This window comes from Papio anubis, chromosome 17, assembly GCF_008728515.1.
Source record: "Papio anubis isolate 15944 chromosome 17, Panubis1.0, whole genome shotgun sequence".
Classification (NCBI taxonomy): domain Eukaryota; kingdom Metazoa; phylum Chordata; class Mammalia; order Primates; family Cercopithecidae; genus Papio; species Papio anubis.
The window spans coordinates 34435281-34454333 of NC_044992.1; the positions used below are offsets into that span (position 1 = coordinate 34435281).

The following is a 19053-nucleotide window of genomic DNA, read 5'->3' on the forward strand; positions in this document are numbered from 1 at the left end:
GCTGCATGACACACTTCTCTGGCTTCTGGCTCCACATTCTCTCTCCTATCTCACTGGTGGCCCCTCACCTTCCTTGGGTAATGCCTTCTCTTCTGCTGATCTTACACCGTGAGGGTACCCATGGCTAAGCCAAGGCCTTCTGTTACTCTCTGTCTGCAGTCTTCCCGGGTGACCTCATCCATCCCATGGCTTAAATACCGTCGATGTGTCTCAGACTCCCAGGTTTCTGCCTCCAGCCTTAACCTTTCCCCTGGACGCCAGACTCGTATCCAGTTACCTGTTTGTCATTTCTGTCTAACATGATCAAAGAGAACTCTGGATTCCTCCTCTTCCCTCAAACCTCTCCTCCCTGGTATTCCCCATCCTAACAGAATGGCAGTATCTGAGTTGCTGATGCCAAAAACCTAGGGGACATCCTTGATCCCTCACTTTCCCTAGCTCCCTATAGCCAGCCAATCTGTCAACAGTTCCTGTGCGTTCTGTCTTCGAAAGCTGTTGTGAACCTGTCTGTTCTCTCCAGCACCCTACACCAAGCCACCACCGTCTCTTGTCTAGGCCAATGCATTCAACTTCTGACTTATCCCCCTGCTTCCTGCCTTGCTCCCATTTGCAGTTCATTTGCCACAGACACCAAAGCCAAGTTGAGTTTTAAAAAATGTAAACAAATTATGTCCCTTTTCAGCTGAAAACCCCCAAGAGCTTCCCCTTCCACTTAGAATAAAATGTAAACTCAATACCCTGAATGAGCCTCTGCCTATCTCTTCCGTACAACATTTCAGTCATTCTTCCCAGCCAGGTTCATTCCCCCCTTAGAACCTTTTAAGGGCCATTTCCTTTGTCTGAAACCCTTTCTGCCATATCTTAGCATGGCTGGTTCTTTCTGAGTTTAGGTCTCAGCCTGTGTCGCTTCTGAAAGGCCTTCTCTTACCACCCGGTCTAAATGAGCCTCCCAGTCACTCAGTCCCTTCCCGTTTTGTTTGAATAGAGCACTCATCACTACCCAATAGTCTCTTGTTGGTTTGTTTTTTGTCTCCCTGCTTCCCCCAGAATGTCAGCTCCATGAGAGATGAGGATCTTTTGTATCTAGTTACCAAGATACCCCTAAGATATACTAGCACATAGCAGGCACTCAGTAAATGATAAATGAATGATAGATTGTGTGAATAAATGAATAAAGAAACTTTGTCTTTTTCTGAACGACTTGCTTTCCTCCCAGGTGAGCTTACTATATTTGTTCTTTGGCTTTCAGACTGGTCAAGCCCAGCATTCCAGCAGCTCTCAGGAGTAACACAGACATGCACCACCAAGTCCCTGGGAGTGGTATGGAGAATGAGAGCGGGTATCTGGAAGGGAATGAGATCTGCTCCTGGGATGGCATTTGAGGTTTTGTCAGGCCAAGTGCTGTGCACCCTGGGGAGGATTCTGAGTTGGGTGACTTGTATGTGGGTTCTGCAGGGCTACCTGGCCCGGAGGTCCTCTCTGCCTTTTTGAGCATGGCAGCAGCTTGTCTTTGGGTGTCCCTTTGCATCTCAGACTCCTATTTCCCACCTGGGTGATAATTGTTCTTTTTCCCTTGTGAAGATAACCTTGTCATTGGCCACAAGGAGAACAAATTCCAAGGGAGGGCTTGCCCACCCTATGACACTCCTTTTTATAGGACAAGGTGGCTCACTTCTCCTACCCATTCACGTTTGAAGCCTTCTTCCTCCATGAGGATGAATCTTCTGGTGAGTAGCTCAGCAGTTGATCCTGGGCCTTGGTTCCCCTCAAGCAGTGCTGTCTTGGTGAAGGCCCGCCTGTGACCTGGCCGCTTCTCTCGTTTCTCCCAGATGCACTCCCGGAGTGGCCTGTGCTCTACTGTGAGGTCCTCTCGCTGGACTTCTGGCAGAGGTACCGTGTGGAAGGCTATGGGGCTGTGGTGCTGCCTGCCACTCCAGGTAACTGCTTGTCCCCGCCCTTCTGTGGCTCACATGCCCTAGGCCCTACGAGGAAGACTAACACTCGAATGCTTCTGGTGAGGGGTGGGGATAGCTGGGAATTAGAAGCATTTGGCTTGAAAGAGTTCCTGTTCCTCTGAGGACTGTCTGCCCCACTCCACTAGAGACAATAGCGTGGCCTTGGCGCTGACTTCCTGGCAGTCTTGCCATGTGCTTCGTGCTCCTTTGATTGGACTCAGGGTGAGAAGCTGTATGGCAAAATCGGCTCATAGCATGTGTGTATTGAATGAAGCAGCATTCAGTTTGGAATAAAAGCATCTGTCTTCTACTGTGTGCCAGGCATTGTGCCATACTTCTCACTTAATTCTCCCAGCCACTCTGTGAGGTGCAGGTGGTATTATTTCCATTTTACTAGATGAGGAGAATGAACTTCAGAGAGGTTAAGAAACCTGTCCTGGGGATGCAGGGAATAACTGGCAGAGCAGAAATTTGAATTTCTCCCTGATTGACTTCCAAACAGGTGCTATGGGTAACCATGATAACCTTCACCAGAGGCCAGGTCATCACCAGACCAGGTGTTTTAGCGAAGTCTAGGCCTGTGTCATTGCTGAGGAGTCAGTGAGGGGCCACATGCCCTTTCTGGACCCGGCCCCAGTCTCCTCTTCCCTTGCGCAGGCTCACACACCCTGACAGTCTCCACGTGGAGACCTGTGGAGCTTGGCATGGTGGCTGAGCTCAGGAGGTTTTTCATTGGCGGTTCTCTGGAACTGGAGGACCTCTCCTATGTGCGGATACCAGGATCCTTCAAGGTGACTTTTGTCTTTGGAGCGACTTCATGCTGGGAACTGATGGTCCTGTCCTTCTGTTCTGTAGGAGGTGGGATCTGGGTCAAGACCCCTTAGTTGTGCATTGCTTCAATATTAGCCGCTTCCTTCCTATGGCTTAAGCTGGAAGTCAGGACCACATTTTGAACCAGGTTCCAATATCTACACTGCTATCATAGGAGGTCTCTGGAAAACAGTATAGTTAGAGATTTCCCTTGGTCCCCATCAGAATAACGGGCTCTTTCTTTCCCCCGTCACTGAAGGCCTCAGTAATCAGATGTGGGAAGGATTCACAGCGTGTAAGACCGCTGCCTCTCAGATGAGGTTGGAATGTTCCCTGGTGTAGTTGGGGGAGCCCAGTAGCCCAGTATTAGCCTTGAGGTAATAGAGTCTGCGTGATGGAATAAGGTTTCCCCAACAGAACTGCGCTTCCTAAGAATGGGAATAAGAACAGAGGCGAGGCCAGCATACTGCGGGGGTGTCTAGAGACGGCAGAAACCTGATGCTCTCCCAATGGCATGCTGCAGGGGGAGCGCCTGAGCCGCTTTGGACTCCGCACAGAGACCACAGGCACCGTCACCTTCCGCTTACACTGTCTGCAGCAGTCCAGGTGAGGGACCTGGCCCTCTGCCTTGGGGCACCTTATCCCTGAGGGGTGGAGAACAGCCGTAACCATGTGGCTGGCCTCCCTGCAGGGCCTTCATGGAATCGAGCTCCCTTCGGAAAAGGATGCGGAGTGTGTTGGACCGTCTAGAAGGGTTCAGCCAGCAGAGTTCCATTCACAATGTGCTGGGTATGTCCCCTCCCCAAGCTGGCCACCCCGGGTCAGCATGGGCCTGTTTGGCAGCCAAATACCATATCTCCTTTCCTTACAGAGGCCTTCCGTCGAGCCCGGCGCCGCATGCAGGAGGCCCGGGAAAGCCTCCCGCAGGACCTAGTGAGCCCCTCTGGAACCCTGGTCTCCTAGCTCACAGCAGCCCTGGGCCACAGTGCAAGAGGACAAGATGGGGGATGTTTGAGGCCAGTGCTCTCCTGCCTCTTCGTCTGTCTGATTAGAGACCACGCTGGTCTGCTGGGAACCTGAAGAGCTGGGAAATTCCCAGCTGGCCCCTCTGCCTAGCCTTCTGCAGGGTCTTCTCCCTACCCTGGGGAAATAAAGCCAGAGACCCTGTGGCCCCCCCTTCATGTTTGCAGTCACTGTAAATGGGCATCACAGCAAGGCAGGCTTTTTGGTCTGAAGCTGTTTGGGGTGACCCCATAGTGAGTGTGGCCTTGACTCACTTTTCTGGCTTGTCTCACAGTAGCAGGGGGATGCAGGGATCTGCTGTTCTCCAGCCTTTAAAAATGGAGCCTTCCTTCTTGCAAGACCAAAGAAGGAAGGAAGGTGGACGGTGAGAGGGGTCTTAAATCCCCAGCCTGTGAGTCTCAGCCTCCTCTTTCCAGGGCAGCCTCATTCTACTGCTTGGGGCTTGCTGAGGTTGAGATATGAGTTATTTCTGAGTAGGTGAAGGTTGAAGGCAGTGCTGAGTCCTTTCTGCTAGCTGGTTGGTATCTTTTACTGTGTTCTTTTTGTTTTTTGGGTTTTTTAAATCCATAAACCCCTTTTATTTTGACTGATGTTCCATTGGCTGTTTGTCTGCTCAGATTGCTGGTATGGCTTGGTATGGCTGGGGTGTTCTTCTTAATGTCAGGGCCCTACCATGTCTGCCCTTCCCCTTTTCTGCCTTTCCCTGCTCCACAGTGTTTCTTTGGGCTCTCCTAATTCAGCCCCCAGGAGAGGCTTAGATGGTTGTGCCAGCGTGCGTGTTAGCAGCACTTCTCTTCAACACCTGGAGCAAAGCATGGAACTGAGGCCACGTCCTCCCTAGCCCCACACAGAAACAGCAGCCCCTGCCCTTAGCAGTGCTTTATTGGTAGAAGCAGAGCATGCTGCCCAGCCTCAGGCTCAGAGGAGGACTGTGGGGTCTCTGCAGGCTAGGACTGAGTGGTCTCTCAGTCACGGTGAGGGAGGGGAGGGAGGGCTGGGAAACAGTAGAAAGTGCTGTAAACCCTCCAGCTGACTTTTCTTGCCTGGGGTGCAAGACCACATAGCTTGGCTCCCAAGCCTTTGCACGTGGCACTGATTCATAACCTAATACCTAAGAGACTCCCACGGCGGGAAGGTCCATTGCTGCTAGGAGCCCCCAGCTCTCACTCCCGGTTGGGGAACCCAGCTCTGAGCTGTAGCCAGCAGAAGCGTCAGCAGGCGGCAGTTGCTCCAGGGGGACAAGGCAGCTTTATGGTCCTCTCCTTCTCCTTGTCTCCAAAAGTTGGAGGCTTGGGATAGACTCCTGTGGAAGTAACAGAACGGATAAGTGAGGAATTTACTGGACATTTAGAAATGGAGCTGTTTTCGGGTATTAGTGACCAAACTGAGGATAGTTGGATGCTCCTAATTTCCTCGCCAAAGTCCTAGGGCCTGGGATTGACTGTCAGCCCAGAAACTAGTACATTGGGAAGCCACTTGGAAAGAGTACGGTATCCCTCGTGACAAGTTCTGTTTTCTCTGCTTAGAGACCTAAGAGGACTCAGCCATCCATCCAGGGAAGGATATGAGGGCCTAACCCAGCCCAGGGTGCTGGAGGTGGCCTCCCCTTACCTGCAGAAGCCTCATTTCCCCCGCCAGGCTGACAGGTTCAACCTGGGGATACGGCTGCAGCTCACAAAGCCCCGGGGATAGATGTTGGCTCTGAAGATGTCCCTTGAAACCATGGTGATACCGGTATTGTCACATATAATTCGAGACAAGGAAATTCTGCTCAGGGCCTTGCGCTGTCTTTTGGTGAAAACCCCTCGTTTCTGCCACCAGAACCTACCAGGCAGTCAAGAGATGTGGGTGAAGGTTGGGGAGGAATTACCTTGTCATGAGCACCTGTTGTGTGCCAGGCACTTTACATATATTATTCCATTCAGTTCTCACAAAATTCCTGCAAGATTGGAATCTTAGAAATGAAACAAATTCAGTGGCCAAATAAATTGCCCAGTATTCAGTGCACAGTAATTTAAGTGGCCAGGGCTGGATTTGAACTCAGGCAATACCAACTCCAAATAAGGAGTCAGGTCTTAAATCACAAACTTATTGGAGGGAAACCAGATTTCGCCCTTTCTGCTCATGTTTTCTGGGATCTACCAACCCAGAACAGCGAGGCTGCCAGGCTACCTCCTGGGTTTAAGATGACTCCGGCTCAGGCAATGTGGGCCTTGCCTGGGTCAGTGTCTCTCTTCCTTTAACCCAGCTTTCCAGAGAAGAGCCTCCTGATTTCAGATCCTGTGAACTTGGAAGAAATGATATTAAAAAGAGCAGTGATCTTCAATGTTTAGTCTTGAAATGCTAGTGTTTTTCCGCTCTGCCTCTGGTGCTAATGTCTTTTATGATAGGGTCACTTACCTGTCTCCATCTCGGGCTCTTCTGAACTGGTTCTCGAACAGACAAGCCAGAAGAGGCCCCACTCGAGCCCCCGGCAAAAGAGGCTCAGCGATGGCCCCAATCCAGATGTCAATGTTGTCAGGTGTTCCATACAGATTCAGGAACTTCCTTGCCAAGTCCTGGTTTTTCAGCACCCGGCTAAGCTGTGCCAAATTCCGGGGCTGGGAGAGCCCACAGAAGCGCCTCCAAGCATTGTACCCTGCAGCGGAACGGGGAGAAGCAGCTTCAGTCTTGCTGACCTCCTATTAGCTTCTGCTTCTCTCCACCAGTCCTCTGGGAGGAAGCTGTGGCCAGTCAATATTGTGCAGACCCAGAAGATCCTGCTGGCAGAAGAGGCCCTAAACCTTCCAAAGACCAGGTTTCTGTCCTCTGATTGAAAATGTGAGTGGACAACCGTGCTCAGTGTGCATCAGACTAAGGCGTGTGTCCTAACCTAAAAAGCTGTTTTAACCCAAAACACATAACCACAAATCCAACACTTAATGATATTATTACTGGGCTCGAGTGCATTCATTAGACACAAGTAAGACGGTACCCAGAACATAAAAGACTCTCCATCAGGTTTGTAGAATGAATGAATGAGTGAATAAATGAATGAACAAACCAACAAATGGAAAGCGTGGATAAAATTCATCTACTCAGAAAAGGACGGCACACTATGATTCCTTTGATATGAGAGGTCCTGCATAGGCCAATATAGAGACACAAAGTAAATTAAGAGGTGATAGGGGCTGGGGTCGGGATGGGGATTGACTGTTCTTACAAGGTTTCTTTGGGGAGTGGTGGAAATGATGTGATATTAGATCATGGTGATGGCTGCATAACTCTAAATACACTAAAATCATTGAATTGTCCATTTCATATGGGTGAATTTTATGGTGTATCTCAATAAAGCAGTTTTTAAAAAGTTTTCAGAAACTTCCAAAGACCAGCCGTACCAATTTGTCAGCCATCAGGATCCCACACAGGACCAAGCCACATCATAAGATGTGACAATCAAGGTAGGAGATAGCTTGGCCACGTCCCAAAGGGACACCAGCCCAACATCATCCATTGAACCACAACTCACACACACCATCCCCCAGTGGAACACATGAAAACCACACAGGGTTTTACCATACTGAGCACTGTTGGGTGAATATCTCAGGACCCTCACAGCACCTTTGTGAGGTACTTTTATGGCATGCTAACTATATCTACTATGTTTACTAAAGTTGAGCAACCATGGACTTCAGGGTCACTTTACTGTTCAGTGGAGCTCAAACCAGGTTGTCCAGTTCCCAGTTTGATGTTGGACTTGGGAAGGGATTAGAGGAGATTGTAAGAGCTAGTGTCAGGATAATATTTCTGGAGGGCACAGCTATTGCGGGGAGCAGAAACTCGCAGTGTGGAAACTTGGGTGGCTAGCGATCTCAGCTCTCCAGCAGGGAGCGCCCACAGCTCCTTAGCTGCCAAGAGCACCCAAGTTTAAGGAAGGAAAGAAGCTCAGGTTTCTCGAGTGCCTGCTGTGCTCTACCAGGCGCCGTGTGAAGTGGGGTGGGCAGTAGGAGGTGCCACCACTGCTTCACACATGGGCACATGGGCCTTCAGGTTCTTTCTAGACAGGGAGGTAGGAGGTGGGAAGGAGAGAGGAGCAAGGCAGTGGCCAAAGCCTTCCCCTACTGGGGTTGAACAGGGGGAAGAAAGGAGAAATTGTAAATTTAAATTCAGATTTTACTACTTCTTATTTATGTGACCTTGGGCAAGTTACTAGCTGTCTCTGAACATAGTTCCTCATCTATAAAATGACTGTAATCATTGCTTCTCAAGGTGATTGGGAAAACAAATTAATGTACATGAAAGTGACTAACAAAGTGCCTACATTTTCTTCTTTCCTGGGATAAAGTCATTTGTGCCCTCACCAAACAGTCACTGCAGACTTAGTTTTATTCCACCTATTCCCTGCCTCTAAGACTCTTTGCCTTTCTCCACTTAGAGCAAGGAACGTTTCTGTAGCTCCGAAATTTTAGCCTTCCTCCTTGGAACTTGCCAGAGTGTTGGGAATGGAGCAGTTCTTCCCTGCCTTTGAAGCCTATTGCGTTTTTTTCTACTTGGAAAGTTCAAGCCTCCCTTTCTCAGCTCCTGGGCCTAAGTCCTGGTCCTGTGGTGGACCTAAAGCTGGAGCCCCTACAGTAGATGGGGAACCATGGCAGGACAACAAGCGGTGTTCCAGGGGTGCTTTGGGAAATCAACCTTGGCCTTGCATGGCTTTGCACCCCTGTACATCCTGTAGATAGTCCCAGTCAGAAGGGAGGTACTAGGGTCTTCCCAGACCCCTTGAGCAGCCTGGCCTGAGCAAAGCTGGGAGAAGAGGCGGACAGCGCCCTCACCTGGAAGGCCATGGTCCCGGCTTCGTTGCATGTTGAGAGCTGCCAGGTCCAGCCCGATCCTCCTCACTTGCCGAAACAGCCGGTCCCGGAGTTCATCCACTAACATGGCATCCTGACGGTTCAGCTTGGCAGGGGTGGCCATGAGTCCCCGGAGGATGGGGTCGATGCCACCTGGTGGCAGGGAATGTGAACAGCACAGATTGGACCAGCCTCTGGGAAGCTACTTGGGTTATCACATGATGCCAAACTAGCCCGGAGCTGGACAAGCCAGCTGGGTATGTTCAGTAATGTTTGTCAGGAAACAGAGCTCTGGAGAGGCAGGAAGCAGCTGGAGCTGGGAGACACTTCTTGAGTGGAAGGTGAGCTCCCCATCAATCTGACATTAGCCTCCACCCCTTTAAAAAATCCTCTCATTCCACAGAGGATGGGAGGCCTGTGACTGAGGGTCTTGCTGGCACCTGCCTTGTTTCCACTGTCCTGGGGAGATTTTAGCAGTGGCCTCTGCAGCAGTCTGGCTTCCTGGCAGTAAGCTTGTCCCACCTAGGGGAGGGCATGCTCCCCACCCTTCCCCTGGAAAACCTGGTCACCTTCATACACGATCCGCCAGCCGGCAAAGAAGGCAGAGCTAAGTGGGACGTGCGAGTTGGGTGCAGAGGCCCGGTACTGTCTGTCCAAGCGGAACATGAAGGGCTGGAGCATGGTGTGGCCAAAGCGGAAGGCCAGGGTGAAGACATTGGCCACTCGTGGGTCCACATTGGAGCAGTACCCCCTGTAGGGTCCCAGGGTTCTCCTGGCCCGGGCCTTGCCCAGAACCAGGGGCAGAAAGTCTCGGTAGGTGATGATCTGGAAGAGAAGACAGGAGGAACATTCCCTAGAGGCCACTCACCCACACCCTTGCCTTTTCAAAGGGTGGCTCAGACATATTCTTTATTGTCATCATGTCAAATGTGACAATATTAATTTCCTATTAGTGGATGGAGATACAAAGCCCAGAGAGGGTGAGTGACACAGACAGGGTCACACAGAGTTAGAGGCAGAATCGGGGGAAGAGGACAGATCCAGGCGCACCGCCAGTCACCCAGACCCAGCTGGTTTTAGGCACATCCCCAAGGATGTGTTAAGGACTGCTTCTCATGCCAAGCTTGTCATCTGGGGGATGCTGGGATGTAGAGCTCCTTACCTGGACCATGGCCCCCATGATCTTCCGAGCCTCATTGTACAGCTTGTCTCCAGTCCACCGGGGATTCAGGCGTCTCAGCTCGGTGGCCAGCCGGTTGTGCTCTCGCATAAAGAGAGTGTGCATGGCTGCCAGCTTGGGGGTTTCCGTTGATCGGGTGTCACCTTGAAAACCCCAAGCTCAGATTTACTGCAGCCTTTCCCAGAGCAATGTCTTTCTACTAGGGCAGACCCAGGGCTGGGGACTGGAGAGACGGGGTGGGCCACACTCCTGGCCCTCACTGGACCTCCATCTCTTCAGCTGTGCTGAGGCTCCTCATCGCCACTCTGCTCCCTAACACAACAGGTCAGGAGCAGAAGGACCAGGGGTTCCTAGGAGGCTTGGGTTAGGTGGGAAAGCACAGGGCAGCTGCTGGTCTCAGGCAAGGGCTTCTTTGCCTAAGGATTCTACTCTATAAGACAACCAGATCCATAGCCCGGACCAGCTATGGGCAAGGGCACCTTGACTTTGGGACTGCGAGCCCACCTGTCCATGAGCCGCCTCTGCCTACATGTTCTCTGCCAAGGGCTGGTGTACCTTTTTCCATCTTTGGGCTTCGTATAATACTGCTCTTCCCCGTGAGCCGGAAGGAAAGAGGAAGAGAGGGAGGGTTGGGCAGAGACTGTTCTTAGGAACAGACTTTCTACTCCAGGCAGGGAAGGAAAGTTAATTCCATCATTTGCTTGCTTTTAACTAAACTCTTTTGCACAAGGTCTTAGTTCAGTAGACCTCTCCTGAAGGCACACGCTGTTCTTCCCAGGACACACAAATATACAATCCTTCAAAAGAGGGGCTGGGGCCGACTCCCTGTGAGGAAAACAGTGGAATAGAGTGGACTGGGCAGAGACCTGGAAACAATACCGACTGTGTTCTCAAGTGGACTCTGCCATTTGAAACTAACTGTGTGCTCTTGGGCACATGATTCACCTTCCCTGAGTCTCAGTTTCTTATCGTAAAATAAGACCAATAATATTTCCCTCCTTTCAGGGCTGTTGCAAGGTTTAGAGATGGCATGTTTAAATATCTTAATAAGGTTGGGTGCGGTGGCTCACGCCTGTAATCCCAACACTTTGGGAGGCCAAAGCAGGTCAGTCACCTGAGGTCAGGAGTTCGAGACCAGCCTGGCCAACATGGTGAAACCCTATCTCTACTAAAAACACAAAAATTAGCCAGATGTGGTGGCAGGCGCCTGTAATCCCAGCTACTCGGGAGGCTGAGGCAGGGGAATCACTTGAACCCAGGAGGTGGAGGTTGCAGTGAGCTGAGGTCGCACCACTGCACTCCAGCCTGGGCGACAGAGTGAGACCCAGTCTTAAAAAATAATAATAAAATAAATAAATATCTCAATGAGAAATGACTACCATTATTTTTGTAACCATGTACACGGGGCAAAAGACCCTGAGGAGAGTTCAAATTAAGTTTCTAGAAGAAGGTATTAACTGTCTAGCAACAGGTGGGAACAGGGAGGAACTAAGGAAATTTATCCCAGAGAAGAGGAAAAACGTGGAGATGGAAGTAACAGCTACTTTGAGGTATTCCTGTGTGAAAGAGAGACAGGGTCTTTTCTGAGGTTCCAGAAGCATGATTAAGGGGAATAGGTGAATATTTGATCAAAATAAGGAGACCTTTCTAACAGTCGGAGCTGCCTGTGGCTGAGCTGGGGCACCATACAGGTGGCGAGAGCCTTCTCACCAGAGATGGTTAAGCAGTTATCTCTGGGCACACGCAGGGAGCTTGGAAAGGGACTCCAGCGTTCTGATTCTGTGATGACTGTGCACAGATCTATGCCTATTGTGTGCCTAATACTGAGGTCCCAAACCATGTACCTTCACCACATCCCACCATGACTTCCCAATCGGGACCCCAGGGATGGCTGTTTCCTGGGAAGACACCACCTTCCTCCCAGTCTGACCTGCCAGGAAGCAGGGGATGCGCGCCGAGCGGTTGGTGAGGAGACAGGGGTCGTCACGCAGGTTGTCGAAGGGCAGCAGGGCCCGGCCGTTGTCTTGGAAGCGCTGGTTGACGGCCAGTAGCCCCAGATAGTTGGTCCGGTTGCGGAGCCGCAGCGAGAGGGAGACCTCACTGCCATACACCATGCTGGCATCCACGAAGGAGGTGAGCGCGTTGATCTGGTTGCGGACTCTGTTTTTGTTTTGGGGGCATGAGGGTGCCGAGCGGAAGAAGGGGATGCAGTCACGCTGGTTCTTGATGCGGGGGTCATTGGGTGGTATCTGAGATGGAAGAGGAGCCAGTGACATGGGGCACCTTCAATAGTAGACTCACTTCTCTCCCTCATGTCCCACCTCTCTCAAAACCTTGCTTAAAACTCCCTTCCTCCAGGAAGCCCTCCTTGACTCACCCAGGCTCATGTTGCTCATCCCTTCAGTCTGAGTGTCCTTAGCATTTTGTTTCATAGAGTCTCAAAAGGTTAGGAATGAATGAGGCTTTGGAAACAATCTCGATCCTCATTTTATAGCAAGGAAAACAGCCTCAGAGAAGGGAAGTGACAACTAGTTAGCAGGAAAGGTGGGATTAGAACTTAGTTCTCTTGACTCTCAGGCTTGAGCTTCTTTAATTCTGTTCAGTTCGACAGACCTTTTCTAAGCCCCTTTCTTGCTTGGTGCTTTGGAGACTATGAAGGTCAAAAAACACAGGAAAGGTTGCAGGAAGCTGGCAGTTCAGTGGAAAAAGACACACACATGGAGTTAAGAAACTAGGTTGAAGTGGCATCTGCTGTGCTTGATAGAAAAGCCATATGTGGGCCGGGCGTGGTGGCTCACGCCTGAAATCCTAGCACTTTGGGAGGCCGAGGCAGGTGGATTACATGAGGCCAGAAGTTTGAGATCAGCCTTGTCAACGTGTGAAACCCCATCTCTACTAAAAATACAAAAATTAACCAGATATGGTGGCGCGTGCCTGTAATCCCAGCTACTCAGTAGGCTGAGGCATGAGAATTGCTTGAACCCAGGAGGCAGAGGTTTCAGTGAGCTGAGATTGCACCTCTGAACTCCAGTCTGGACAACAGAGCGAGACTCTGTCTCAGAATAATAGTAATAGAAAGAAGAAAGAGAAAGAAGAAAAGAAAAAGAAAGAAAGCAAGAAAGCAAGGAAGGAAGGAAGGAAAGGAAGAAAGCAAGAAAGAAGAGAAAGAAGAGAAAGAGGAGAGAGGAGGGGAGGCCATGTGTTAAAAGTATAAAAGGAAGATCTGAGAAGGCTCCCCCGAGGAGGTGCCCCTAAGCCAGGGATTGAGGAATAGATAAGATTGCTACAGGGAGAGGCCATCCAGAGGCCCTCACATGTCATCCCTCATGAATGTGGCCCCACCTATTAAGGGTGACTGTGTGTGTACGTGTGTGTATGTGAGAGTGTGTGTGCATGTGTGTCAACCCTATGTCCCTAGCAGAGACTCTGCTCCTTGGATTCTATCTTTTCTTCCCTAGCACCCCACGCTGTCCTTGCCTTCTAGCCTGAAGGTTAGGACCCTACTCACAGCCCAAGCCCAAGAAGTTGGCAAGAGCTGCAGGGCCCTTAGACCACTCTGGGAAGGAGAGAAGGGCAAGAGCTAAGAGGCCCTTAGGTTGCCAAAAGCAGGGGCCCAGAGGCTTCCCCTGTTGGATTCAGACCCATGGGTCAAGACCTGTCTCGAGGGCTTCCCACCCCATGAAGCCTGACCTGAGCCTCCTGGCAGATTGCCCTACCCTCACCTCTCAAACACACACGGTGCGGGCTCTCTGCTCAGCTGTTTCTTGTGTCTCTGTCTCATACCCCAGCTCCACAGGCAGCTGCTTAAGGATGGTGCTCCAGTCTTCCAGATCCCCACCCCCAGCACCTTGCCTTTGGGGGAGGCCACACAGGGGCGTGGGGGATTGGCTGAGGGTACCTTGATGGGAAAGCAGGGGGGCAGCTGGGCACAGGTCTTCTCACAGTCGACGCCCTCAGTGAAGGCCACTCTGGCCGGGGACTCCGGGGAGAAGTCCAGGTCATGGTCAATGAACTGGCCCCACTGCATGAACATGAGGGCCCGGCCACGATCGGAGGTCAGTCTCTCGCTGGGGAAGCGCACAATCTGGTTGGAGACAGCCCGGACCTGGGGGGGAAATAATGTCAGCACAGGGCATGGGCTCCCTGACCCCACAAGGTATTAGAGCCAACCCAGGACTCAGGGAGCAGCAGCTGCCCTGCTGGAACTGACAGCCTCCCCTCTCTGCCCTCCATGCCCCCTTTGTCCCTGGAGATGTAGCCACCTCCTGCTCTGATTCCTAGAAGGATGGTTTCTGGCTGGGCTCCTGAGGATTCTGGTGGTAAAGAGAAGGAGAGGGGCCAGGTTGACTGGCTCAGACCTCACCAGCTCTTCCAGAGGGGAAGGCAGATCAAATAGATAGATCAATTTATAGACTGATAGCTACCCAGACGATAGCACTGATTCACAGGTGCACCGGCTGGTTGCCAGGTGATGGATAATGCATGTAGGGAGTACTGAGTCAGTGGATGGAAGGATGGATAGAAGAAAATTAATTAATAGATGTTGATAGATGGGTAGATGATAGACCGCTATATTGATATATCAATAAAAACTGATGACTTGATAAATGTGAAACAGATCAATAGATAAAGTCAGATTAAGGTATAGAGCCATTTACATTTAGCAAGACTTGACACCGATTTTCTCAGAAAAAACTCTACAACACCATAATGGTTAGCATGAATAGAGCACGTCCTATATAGCTATTGATACCGAGGACTTCCATATTCACACAATATTCTACGAGGTAGGTTTTAGGGCCATTTTACAGATGAGGAAACTAAGCCTCAGAAAGCTGTATTATTTGCCACAAGTCACTGTGCTGGTCAGTGGAAGGGCCTGAGTTCAAGCCCTGCCTGGCTGACTCTGGGCTGTGTTTTACTCCCCACATTTAAGAGATCAAGCAACCTCCCACGCCCTCAGCCCCAACTCACAAGAGGGAGAAGGAAGCCATTGCGCCTCCTGCCGGGGGTCCAGCCAAAGGGCAGCGACAGCCCATCCTCATACTCGGCGGGCAGCCAGCGAGCCAGAGCCTGGTTGGAGGCCCCTAGCCAGGGTCTCCTCCTGCAGCCGTGGGTGGGGTAGGTCAGCAGTGGGCAGAGCCTGGAGATGGCTCAGCATGGAGGGAGAGGGTGGGTGCAGGAAGGGAGGGGTCCCCAAGCAGGGGCAGCCCCCCGCACATACTTGTTGTTGCATCGTCCAGTGATGGTGCGGTACTTGTTGCTGCAGCGCTCGGCCTGGTCCTGGAGAGCACAGCCACTGGCTTGGGACAGCAGCTGCAGCTGTGGTTCTGTTAGCACATCTGTGGGAAGGCAGGTGGGCAGGCCTGAGTTGGCCTGCTCTGTACCTCCCATCCCTTTACCCTCTGTCCTCCCTGCACCCCAAGCCTGTGCACCCTGCCTCCCTCTCCTGGCTTCCTTCTACTCCAGGCCAGGTCAGGCCCAGGGGGCTCAGTGGGGATCAGAGTACCAGTGACATTGAAGGGTCCGGACCGCTGGGGTTGTAACTTCTCTTCAAGCAGCCCCAAGGCCACATGCATATAATCTGCGGCCTGAACAACTGTCCTGGTGGCTGCTACCGGTTGCTTGAAGTAGGACAGGAGGTCCATGGGGCTGGCTGAGCCGCTGCGAAGCCGCTGCTTGATGCTGCCCAGGAGAGGAGAAGTGAGGGCTGGAGAGAGGGTGCAGACCCACCCAGCAGAGGCCCAGTCCTGGGGGACAGTCAGGACAGGGCAAGCGGACAGAAGGATGGATGGAAGGGAGGCTCTACCAACAGGAGAGGTTCATAGGGTCCAGAGGTGGGTGATGGGTGAGAGGACCTTGGCTGGCGCCCATGCCCCTCACTGATCCTCCCAGGCCCATGCGGCCCCCAGACCCAAGTCCACCTCTTCTGGGTCCAATTGTAGGCAGCATCCACCCGCAGCTTGGCCTCTGCTATGCAGTCCCGCAGGACCGAGGTCTCCACTGCCCCAAGAGAGTCTGTTCAAAGAGATGGGGACTCAGGGTTCAGCGAGCCACAAGACCTCCATCAAATCCCAAGTGCTTCCCCTTCCATTTCCCTTCCCTCCTCCTTGGCTGTCTAGGGGCTATCACCTGTGTCAGTGCCCTCACAGGGCTGTGCGAGGATGAGTGTGGCCAGGACCCCTGCCAAGGCTGGAAGCAGATGCATGTCTGCAGTGAGGCTTCGATGTGAGTGACATTCACAACCTGCGAGGGAGGGTCCTCTGCACCCCTCTTACTGTGAGGACCCCCAGCTGGCCTCTCACCTCCTCCTGCTCTTCTCTGGACGTAGCTTGGAAGGGACTTTTATAGCCCATTCTAGGGTGGGGGAGGGCAGCTCTGGGCCCCAGAAACCTAGCCTCTTGGGTGGAGTTCTGGAACTTCCCTCTGGTTTTCAGGGGAGTTTTGAGACTGAAACCTCCCACCCCACCCCCTGCCAGCCTAGGGACATTCTTCTTGCCTACCCTTCACTCCGTCCCTACCCTCTACTACCAAGCCCACTGATGCACTTCTCCCAGGGCCCAGAGCAGCGCCTGGGACACAGGTGTTGCTCAATGGATATTTGTTGGCTGACAGGAGCGGTGCACCTCAGTCACCACCACCTGGCTGCGTGGCCTTGGGCAAGCCACTTTCCCTCTCCAGGCCTCAGTTTTCACATCCCTAGAATAAGAGCTGGGCCAGATCATTGGCAAGGTGCCTCTCCTCCCACAACAGGGCAGAAACTGAATCTGCCTTACTGTTATACACACCCCCAGACCCAGCTCAAAGCCCAGCATTTAGTAGGTGCTTAGCAGGTGTTTGTTGAGTGAATAAATGATCTGTGATGAATGATTTGGCTCCTCTCCTTATCCCCTAGCCCTACTCACTCCCTCCAAGGTGCCAGGGAAAGTGTGAGGCTGTGGCCGAGGCAGGGCCTGGCAGTGAAATCCCTCATGGGCCATTTTGGGGACACAGTGAGATGTCACAGGTGAAACACCCAGTCGAATGAGCTGCTGTGGAGCCTAAAAGTAAGCACCCACCGTGGGCTTTATTCTCTTGGCGTTTCTTCAGTGCCAATCACTAGTAGGTTTACTCTGAGAAGTAGGTTTCAATTCTGAGTTCCTATTGGGCTTGGTGAGAAGTAGCTTCTTTAGAGGCAATGTGCTGCACCAGGGTCTGATTGGCCTGGGTTGAATCCAGCCCTGTCACTAGCTTCATGACCTTGGGTGAGCCTCCATTTGCACCTTAAGTGCAGAATGCATCCCTGTCGGCCTTCTGACAGGGCCCATCCTCTCTGCACCTAAGCCTTCCTCCTGCAGTTCCCTGCCCTGGATGAGCCAAGTTCATCCTTTGCCTCTGACCTCATCCCGGCTGCCTGGAGAGCGCGTGCTCATCCCTGAGACAGTTCCAGAGTCACCACCAATGTGGCCAGCAGCCTGCGTGTCCTCGCCCCTTCTTCAGGAAGACACGTCCATTCCTTCCTCAATGTGGACCCCATGCCTGCTCCAGACTCCCAGGGAGGCTGTTCCAAGTGTCCTTTCTCCTCCCCGACCCCCACACCCTACTGAAACCCTGCCCAGTGCACTCCACAGCCTCCTCCTCCCACAGCAACGCTACCAGCCCAACAGTTGCTCTTGAAACAACCACTTCGCTTTGGCAACCCCTTTCACAAGCTCCAGTTGATGGCCTGAGCCCTCCTAATCTTATCTCCTTATCTTTAGCAGAGGCCCCTCTCCTGTGACAGGGGGCCTGGTAGAAGTCACTGTGTAGTAGCTGAAAGCACACACTGGGTTCCTTGATGCCGACCCACTGCGTGACTGGGTAAATCACACACCTCCATGGGCCTGTTTCCAAACCTGTGTGATGGGGACAGGGAACCTCATGGAGGAGAGAGATTGTATAAATCACAGAGCGCTCCTCAGCTGTGTGTCACCTCCCGGGCCTCAGGGAGCCAGGTGCTCCCCGGGTGGAGCCAGGTGGAATGCATGTACCCCAGGTTGGAGCTGGATGGGGTATATGTACCACAGCTTGGAGCCAGGGTAGGGTGTATGTAACCCAGGTTGGAGTTGGGGTGGGGTGTATGTACCCTAGGTTGGAGCCAGGGTAGGGTGTATGTAACCCAGGTTGGAGCTGGATGGGTTGTATGTACCACAGCTTGGAGCCAGGGTAGGGTGCATGTACCCCAGGTTGGAGTTGGGGTGGGGTGTATGTAACCCAGGTTGGAGCCAGGGTGGGGTGCATGTATCCTGGTTGCTGTACTTCCAGGGTCCCCAGCACTCAGAGTGAGCTCTGCTCTCCCTGCAGAGGTTCTTCAGCAATAGTGAGCAGTGCAAAGGTTTCTCCACGGCCATGGGCTGCTGTGGGTTATTGGAACAAGCCTGAGACAGAACCCTGGGCTCTAAGCCCAGCCCTGCCATGCTGGCTGAGCTCTTTATAATTTGGGCCTATTGATTGCTCAGGGTGGTGATGAGAGGCTGCTGCCTGGCTGTCCTGGACTCTGACTCTGGATGTCCCCTTAGTCTACTTTCTGCCACGTTTCCCCCACAGGACCCTGCCCCTAGGCTCCAGTCATCCTAACCTTCCACATACAACCCCCACCTTTTCTCTCCTTCCAAGCAGCTCCTAATTCTGCTGGAAGCTTCCCCTTCCTCGTAGGTCCCTCTGGGAAGCCATTTCTGAATCACCTCACAAGCTGGGCTAGGTGCCTAAGCCACAGTACTTAGCAGGCAGGAGCTCCTTGAGAGCAGTACAGGGAGGTGGCTACAAACTGACCTGGGTCCCCATTCCAGCACCATCATCCACTTGGGCAGACTCCTCAACCTCTGAGCCCACCTCCTCATAGTCAAATCCATTGCACCCACTGCCTCCACCCTTCAAGCCAATGGCAATCACTGCCCTTGACAGACAGCCTCAAGGGACCTCAATAAAGGAAGCAACAATAGGGCAGAAAAACAAGGTATGTTCAACAACACTTTTGAGCGCCTGCTATGTGTCAGGCATGGTACCTCCGAGGTAGACTAGGAAAACCTCCATTTGACTGTGAGGAGGTGGGCTCAGAGGTTGAGGAGCCTGCCCAAGTGGATGACGGTGCTGGAATGGGGACCCAGGTCAGTTTGTAGCCTGCTACAGTTTGAGGTGATGTAGAGAACGAAGAGCCTTAGGGTGGGCACCAGGTGGGTCCTGAGGCCATCTCCAGTGCAAGGCTGGCCAGGTGGTTGTTTAGAGCGGGTGCTGTCCAAGG

At 52.3% G+C, this 19053-nt stretch overlaps 2 protein-coding genes across 7 annotated transcripts in view; one reads left to right on the top strand and one right to left on the bottom strand.

Annotated features, from left to right (window-relative positions):
* Positions 1–4378, top strand: part of MKS1 (MKS transition zone complex subunit 1) — a 44557-nt gene extending 40179 nt beyond the window's left edge. For 4 of the 6 annotated variants that reach the window (XM_021929090.2, XM_021929088.2, XM_003912805.5 and 1 more), the window contains 7 exons: positions 1250–1320; positions 1658–1727; positions 1830–1937; positions 2613–2746; positions 3289–3371; positions 3457–3554; positions 3637–4378. In XM_021929090.2, the coding sequence (XP_021784782.1) occupies positions 1250–1320; positions 1658–1727; positions 1830–1937; positions 2613–2746; positions 3289–3371; positions 3457–3554; positions 3637–3728 (656 nt within the window). In that variant the 3' untranslated portion in view covers positions 3729–4378. Of the gene's footprint in view, positions 1–1249; positions 1321–1657; positions 1728–1829; positions 1938–2457; positions 2747–3288; positions 3372–3456; positions 3555–3636 lie in introns of those variants that run through there. The other 2 variants (XM_021929091.2, XM_021929092.2) reach the window with 2 other exon arrangements.
* Positions 4379–4652: 274 nt separating this feature from the next.
* Positions 4653–16118, bottom strand: EPX (eosinophil peroxidase). Its single transcript, XM_021929087.2, has 13 exons — positions 15927–16118; positions 15719–15812; positions 15304–15479; positions 15019–15136; positions 14769–14898; positions 13693–13899; positions 11725–12043; positions 9777–9937; positions 9184–9439; positions 8597–8767; positions 6189–6426; positions 5400–5612; positions 4653–5091 (listed from the first exon to the last, which is right to left on the bottom strand). Exons 1-12 carry the CDS (start codon positions 16000–16002, stop codon positions 5411–5413), a joined length of 2148 nt encoding a protein of 715 aa, XP_021784779.2. The 5' UTR covers positions 16003–16118; the 3' UTR covers positions 4653–5091; positions 5400–5410.
* Between the last annotated feature and the right edge of the window lie 2935 nt (positions 16119–19053).